The sequence below is a fragment of the Centruroides sculpturatus genome, unplaced genomic scaffold (genome assembly GCF_000671375.1).
Source record: "Centruroides sculpturatus isolate CEXI.00-Female unplaced genomic scaffold, Cexi_2.0 scaffold3699, whole genome shotgun sequence".
NCBI lineage: Eukaryota > Metazoa > Arthropoda > Arachnida > Scorpiones > Buthidae > Centruroides > Centruroides sculpturatus.
In genome coordinates this window covers 1-8,406 of record NW_019387966.1, presented here as the reverse complement: position 1 = coordinate 8,406, position 8,406 = coordinate 1, and the positions used below count along the sequence as shown (strand labels likewise).

The 8,406-nt window shown below is 26.5% G+C and overlaps 1 protein-coding gene across 1 annotated transcript; it reads right to left on the bottom strand.

Moving 5' to 3' along the window:
- Window positions 1-1,232: 1,232 nt before the first annotated feature.
- LOC111616722 (cystinosin-like) lies at window positions 1,233-5,828 on the bottom strand. Its single transcript, XM_023358096.1, has 9 exons — window positions 5,695-5,828; window positions 5,540-5,618; window positions 4,815-4,994; window positions 4,601-4,741; window positions 4,424-4,523; window positions 3,215-3,334; window positions 2,964-3,143; window positions 2,775-2,892; window positions 1,233-1,763 (listed from the first exon to the last, which is right to left on the bottom strand). The coding sequence occupies exons 1-9, from the start codon at window positions 5,771-5,773 to the stop codon at window positions 1,615-1,617; spliced, it is 1,146 nt and encodes a 381-aa protein (XP_023213864.1). The 5' UTR covers window positions 5,774-5,828; the 3' UTR covers window positions 1,233-1,614.
- Window positions 5,829-8,406: the final 2,578 nt, after the last annotated feature.

The following is an 8,406-nucleotide window of genomic DNA, read 5'->3' as shown; positions in this document are numbered from 1 at the left end:
GTCTCTAATCTGTGGAGGGCTTTTGCCAAGTAGCTTGTTCGGTAACCGGTGCAATTGAGTTTGAAATTCTATTCGTGGTCTATTTCTTTTTCTAATGCCATCTAGAGATACTCAAAATAAAATTATGCAACCGTTCAATAATTTTTTTGCTATATTACATCATTTCCAGTGAACTGAGAAAATTAACACTTAGATATAAGTTTATTTACTTGAATATGTCTAGTGAAAAAAAATTTTTTTTACGAGTAGGCGATTAGTTATATTTTATAAATTTTTGTTTTAGCACCGTGCTTTTGTAAACCTGCTGGGGAGGGACCTGAAGGTCCGAAACACAAAGGGTGTACATGTATAATACAATGTGAAAATATTGTTTGTCCCTCTTAAGTTTTTACCTCGGTTGCAAAAACCAAAACACCAGTGTAATATGTCCTATTAATAAGCTTAGTCCTCGTAGACAAACATTTAATAAATTGACCAACCAAATACCAATGCTATCATTCTTGCTACCAACTGATCTGTATACATTATACAACCAGGATAAGCAAAGACACGGTCACTCTTGAAGTCCTCCCCCTAAACGATATATTGGCAAAACCCTGGAAATATAACAACATTTTTGAATGCCGCATAGTAAAAACTTTCAATAAATCCAAATAGTTTTAGTACTTAAACTAATGGTCTAACTTTAGATGAGATCAAATCCTGATCTTTGATTGTGTTCAAGGAAAATGCTTAAACAAGCTTTGTACTTCCATTTTGAAATAATAAGCAGTGACTTTTCTTTCAGTGATTAAAAAAATTAATATACAGCAAGCCGTTTATATAATATAATAAGCAGTGACTTTTCTTTCAGTGATTAAAAAAATTAAAACTGAAAAATGTTTTATCACTGAAAGATTTCAGCAAAATTAGAATATCTTGTTGAAATCAATCTCTGGAAGTAATAAATATTGAAATGGTTTCAAAGTAAACTTTTGCTAGTGGCAGGCATTGTAGAAAGGGTAAAAAGAAACAATTTTATCAGCTTCTGTTGAATGCTAATGCAGTACCATAGCCAGAATTTACTCAAAATATTCAATCAAAAATAAATTACTATTTAAGTTTGGCATATGAAAATATAATTAGTTCAGAATATCCTTAGTGTATTTGCATTGTATAACTAGAAGGATCTATGCTATGGCTTAATGTAAAAAAAATTTGTAGGTAGAAGTATTAAAAACAACAAAAATAACTTCAGAGTTTCTGGAAATTTATTCAAATAATTTAATATATTAACTTGAACATTGTCCTTTGCAATACTGCAAATGTGTAATTTACAAAGATAAGAATCAAAAGTTGCTCACAATTTCAGTAGTGCATGAAATTATGTATTCTGTACTCATTCTTTTGTATGACTAAAATCTGCTTTATATGTGTACTGTATAAATCTAATCTTGATGGAAGGTGTGCAAATCCTGCCAAAATACATAAATACATCTAAGAAGTTTCCAGTGAGAATATTGTAGTAGTAATAATCATAATAAATACTAAGATGAAAAATAAATACTGGAATGTCAGACGGTAATTTGACTAGATGTATTTAAAATATCATTAAAGTGGAATGTTGCAAGGTCTTCAAGGTAGAGAGTTATCTGCATCAAGTAACATTTCGTCTTTTTCTCGGTACAGGCAATAATGCTGTATCATGAAGAGGATATCAAAAAGAATTGATATCATTCCCAGTCCAAATTTTGTAAAGTTTCCAAAAATTGAAGTCCAGTCATCTAAAAAGAAGAAGTAAATTAAGTACACAATCAAGCTGTAATTCTTCATAAAGTTAATAAATGTGAATAAAGATAAATATAATTTGCTTAAAAACTGAGTTATCTTTACAATTATTATTTGTCATTTATATAATTTTATATTTATAATACAATACCTTGATTTTGATCCATTTTATATATAATTCTGTGCATAGTTTTATAAAAAAAAATTTTTTAATTTTGTATCTTGAAAACCTTAGTTAAGTTTTTAAGCAAATTTAAGGTTTTCATTATNATAATGACATTTTAATGTTATTAATTTTGGTCATTGTTATGTAATGTAAATAAATTTTTAATTTTCCTAAAACCGTCAGTACACTAGAAATCATTTGAAACTTAGAATGCTATATGATTTAGTTAGATATTAACTTATTAGGATTCAGTAAGATGTATAAAATGTTCAAAGTATTTAAAAATTGCAAGTTACGTACAGTTATCATTTTAATTATAGTTTTATGTATCTTTTGAATATTGGTCTTCAATAATCTGAAAATTATACTTGTAAGCAACACCATTGACAATCTGCAGTTTTAATAAATACTTTAAAACAGTTTAAAATAATTACTTAGTGGTGAACAAAAGTATTTTATATTTTTGCCTAAGCATTACTTTCAAAAGGATGATGATGATGAATAGTCAATTAAATTCTTGTTAAGTGGAAAATATTTTAATAATACAAATTCTCAGCTCTGAAATTCAATAATAATAAAGTAATTAGCTTCATGTCATTTACATTAATTTCTGAAATTTTCTTAATTTTAAATAATCGATTTAAATATTTTCAGCATTAATACACTTTGATTTGACCTTTAATCAACATTAACTTGTCAATAAGTATATTGACAAATTATTAAATAATGTATTAAAAAAAATAAAATTTGGTAGTGTTCAAAATTACCTGGTAAATGATAAAATAAATATTTAAATTTTTGTATAACTTGGGTTTTTAAACAAGCATCTAATTCTACTTACCAAAATTATATGCTATAAGAAACATCTGCAAAATACTAAGAACTCCTCCTGTGAAATCTAAGAGAATGTTTCCAATACTCCATCCTTCTGTAGATTTTCGTTTGTAATTAAAATATGCCTAAATAATACAATTAACAATAATTAAAATCTTAACACTGTCAAATAAAGAGGTTAATATTTATAAAGTACCTGTGGAATGTACTTGCTGACAGTAACACCAAGTTTCAGATACGAAAAGAAGAGTAAAAAGTTGAGCCAAGGAGTTTCTTTGATTACTCCTAAAGAAGTTACCAATAGAAATACACTGGCAGCTGACCATCCAGCACTAATCAAACCAATAGCCACATGAGAGAGTTTCTGATCTCCATGCTAAATATATAAACATTTTTAATAAGTTAGATTTTAACACATCTTAATGTATTGAAATAGTTATTACTTACATCATATATGAAACATTGAATGATTTGTATAAGTGTTGCCAGTAATGCATGAAGTGCAAAGCCTACATCATTCGGTTCAACTGGAATAACTCCTGTTGGATGCCAGCTATGATATTCTTTCTAAATATACATTTTAAATTATGTCAACATGTTAAATAAGAACTATTATAATTACGAATAGTTATTACTAATATAAAATTTTAAAAAAGATTTATTATTATTAATGACTACTAAATTTAATATGATAATTCATTAAGTAAGATAATGTTACTAAACAAAATAGTCACACAGAAGCAGCACAGAAAAATCAAATTCTATAGTAACAGTACTTGCATGTGAAAAATTTTCAGACTGGCAATTTTAAATAATGATATCTATATAAGTTTAAGTTTTTTACTCACTATTTTTTCCAATCATTGAAAAATTTTTTATTTCCAGAACTACAAATTATTCTGAAATCATAAAATTAAGATTGTCTAGAAGTACCTACAGAATGGAAATTGAATTCTTTTGCAGTAAATAAAAGATAACTTATGCCTATTTGTTTTATTACAGTTTCTATACCTTGCTTTCTTTCTAATAAAGTAATGTGACAATTTCAATTCACCTAATTGTCTCATTCGGAACACATATATATAGCACATCCTATTCCAATATACAGCTGTCCCTTGATAGTCCGATGTTTTGTAATCCGACATGATCAGTAGTCCGACGCACCTCCCGTCAAGGTACCTGTCCCCGTTACGTGTCTGCTTACACAGAAGCATGTCGCGATGTGAATCTCCCCACCCAATTCTTACACGATGACACACGATGACACACATTTCATGTGTTTTCCATGAGCAGTTCTGTTCAAATAGTTGGAGTAGGGAATATTGTAGGCTACTGCTAGCAAAACAATGCCAAATATGTAATCACTTTCGGTAATCCGACACCCCTTTGGTCCCATACCTGTCAGATTATCAAGGAACAACTGTACTGTACTTGTTGATTCTTATCAATTGAAATTTTCCACTTTCTCTAACAGAAACAGCAATTAAATTTTTCAACTTCATATTCTCTTTCAGATTAGAAATACACTGATAATAAATTAACTTTGACAGAAAAGTGATGCCATTTTCTAGTTTTATCAAATTTTTATATCATCTATTTCTACATATGAACACCTGGCTTAACATAACATCAATAATTTACATTACAGTTTCTTACCTGTATTTCTGGAATAAAGTATAGACCTACATTAAATATAGAATATGCCAGATATCCTGTTATGTTGAAGGCCAGAAAGTCAAAATTTAATCCAACAACACTGAAATAAAAAGTATTATTTAATAACTAAGAAATAGTATAAAAAAATTACATAATTTATGCAAAAAATTAACTTACCTTTTTCTTTTCCAATTTGTATATATCTGTGGATAAAATGAAATAGACCAAGCAACAAAATAAATCCAGCCTACCACTGCACTGATCACCTTAAGTGATGGAATTTTAAATACTTTCACTCTAATAAATGCATTATCTGTACTGGATAAAAATATTTCATGAAAGCTACATAGAATCATACCATACAAAAATTGGAAATAATAAAAGTAATTACCGAACATTGCTTGGGGTAGCATTAACGACTAAGGTAGAATGTCCAGCTTCTGTTGCTAACACAGTAAAATTTAGTCGTTCATTAGTTTCGGGGGGTATTACACTGTCATTAGACAGTACTTTCAATATATTTTCATCTTCATATATAAAACCAACGTAGATAGTCTGATTAGACATTTCACTAAATTTAAAATATATTTTTAGACAGTACATACCAAATTAAGTATTTTCATTGAATTTTTATACAGAAGAAATAATTGCTTTTCAGTTATATTTAAAGATGGACAAATACTCAAATACTGGAAAGTATGCAAGATCTCAAAAGAAATTTGTATACTACAAATGCTCCAATAGTGCATCATACATATAACAGTTCAAATGCTTATTTTTTAAAATAAAAATTGTCTTATGTGAAAATGAGAAAAATTAATTTACTGTCGTTAAGAATAAGAGAATAAAGTGCCTAAAAAGCTCAGTCTAAATAAAATGTTTGAAGTTTCATTTAGTAGACTTTATTTATTTCGATATAAAGTAAAACCAATAAATTAATAAACTATGTTAGTGAACTTAATAATTTTATTTTATTATTCAGAGTATTTTAATGTTCAAGATCTTGTTAATAATCAAATTCAAGAAAGTGTTATTCACCCATCTTTAATTATATTTATTAAATTTTCATTTATACATTTATGAATTGTTCTAAAAACTACATTGAATTTTTCTTACCTAGGGTAAACACTAAATTCACCAGATTTACTTAACTGGAATTCTAAATCATTAGTTGAGACTTCAATAGAGAGAGATTCTATTTTAAAAAATAATAATAAAATGCTTGTAATTTTATTAAATATATTCTTTTTGCAGAAAAAGAATAAATTTACCTGTAGTAATTAAACAGCTGGAGAACAAAATTATGAACTTCATTAATTTATCCATTATGTACGTCTGTTTACGCAGCATGTTGTTGCCTTTTTATAAATCTTCAAATCTACGAAATAATTATTCGAAATTAGTAAATAGAATTTTATACAAAATAAATTTTAAAACACATTTAAATGACAGAAAATTAATATAGTAATTTTTTTTTCTGCTAGCATTTAATCTGATATTTTACAAATTATCTCATAAATAAATTCTTAAACTAGGTATCTTAAATATATTTGGTTTTAATTAAATTTCTGTTTCAAGATTTATAGTGTTTTGTCACAAACTAGAAAATCATAAATGGAAAAACATTAAAATTTTTCTATTTCAATTTTAACGTATTTTAACTCATTTTGAAAATAGTAATAATAAGATTTAATGGGTGTGAATACGTCATAAAAGTTACAACAGCAATAAAATATAAACTGTTCATGAATATACAAAAAAATTTACAACTTCTTGGAATTCAAAAATTCTTACTACATTATTACACAATAATGACAGTGTATTAAAAAGTACTTTTTCTAGAATATCATTTATATAATTCTAAGAAATGAATTTAAATTTTACATTAGAGAGAAATAAAATATTCTTTTACAGTAAATCTTAATTACAGAACATAAAAAGTTTTAAGTTTAGAATATAAAATAATGTACACAAATCAAACTTTTATTAGAAGTTACATATTTTTCTTTGTGAAAGTTTTCAGGAATAATTTCCACTTTCCATCATTTTAATGTTTCATTTCTCAATCCTTGTTATCTGTTTATTCACAGCATTAACCTATTCATGTTTGATATTTGCATATAACTTGTTTTTTTTCATCATTCTAATTTTTATTACAGTATTTAAAATGTAAGAAAAGACATTACAGGTATACCTTGCCTTACGTCGGTAATTGGTTCCAGGAAAACGACGTAAGTCGAATTTACTTGTCTCCAAATCTACTTGTCACTAGGCTAAACCGTAAATTACCATTCCCGGTNTAAAAACTGAGTTATCTTTACAATTATTATTTGTCATTTATATAATTTTATATTTATAATACAATACCTTGATTTTGATCCATTTTATATATAATTCTGTGCATAGTTTTATAAAAAAAAATTTTTTAATTTTGTATCTTGAAAACCTTAAATAAAACCTTAAATTTGCTTAAAAACTTAACTAAGGTTTTCAAGATACAAAATTAAAAAATTTTTTTTTATAAAACTATGCACAGAATTATATATAAAATGGATCAAAATCAAGGTATTGTATTATAAATATAAAATTATATAAATGACAACAATAACAGAATAGTGTGCATCTTACATATGTAATCATCATATCAAAATGTTGCAATGTTTATTTCTTCAGTATATACAGGGTGAGTTCATGTTACATGACAATTTTAATGTGCTCTGCTCTATCCAGACAGGCAAATAGTATAAATTTTACTTAGAATGAATGACGAACTAAAGTAATTTGGCTACAGGTAGCAGTTAACAAGAGATGGTTGCCATAAAATTATTGCCAATTTACCATATTGGCTCAAATATTAATTTATTTCCCAGTTTTATAGACTTGAATACAGATAAAGAAATTTTAATCAATTGTCTGTGGTAGTGGTACAGGTACATGTTGTACAGAGCTAAACTGCCAGTAAAATTTGGTGTCAATTGTTAGCAATATTAAATACAAGCCAAGTTGTAACCAGTCATGCTGCAGCCAACAAACTATGCACTGGAATTAAATTTCCAAAATCAATATGTAAAAAGAAAAGAATTTTTTTCAGTCCAATATAAGACTTAAAAGAAATGTAAAAATTCATGTCAATTGACTGAATTTGCAAAGTATCAAAGGAAAGAAGTGTAAACATATTTGTTTATTAAACTTAGAATAAAACACCACTAAAAGAAGTTGAGAGAGAAAAAAAAAACAAATCATTTAAAAGCTAAAACAAAGTCTAACTGAAATTGGAAGTTTTCTTTTTCATAAAATAAAAACAAACCACAATCAACAAATTATTAATACTTAAGAATTGAGAACAATCTATTAATGCTGTTTGTTGTTAGGATGAAGTAAATGTTTTTTCCATGGTTTCCAGCCCCTCACACAATTGGCACCTGAAGGAATAGGATTTTACTGAAGGAATAGAAGAAAAAAAAAAGTTTATGATAACACTAATAATGACATTTTAATGTTATTAATTTTGGTCATTGTTATGTAATGTAAATAAATTTTTAATTTTCCTAAAACCGTCAGTACACTAGAAATCATTTGAAACTTAGAATGCTATATGATTTAGTTAGATATTAACTTATTAGGATTCAGTAAGATGTATAAAATGTTCAAAGTATTTAAAAATTGCAAGTTACGTACAGTTATCATTTTAATTATAGTTTTATGTATCTTTTGAATATTGGTCTTCAATAATCTGAAAATTATACTTGTAAGCAACACCATTGACAATCTGCAGTTTTAATAAATACTTTAAAACAGTTTAAAATAATTACTTAGTGGTGAACAAAAGTATTTTATATTTTTGCCTAAGCATTACTTTCAAAAGGATGATGATGATGAATAGTCAATTAAATTCTTGTTAAGTGGAAAATATTTTAATAATACAAATCCTCAGCTCTGAAATTCAATTATAATAAAGTAATTAGCTTCATGTCATTTACATT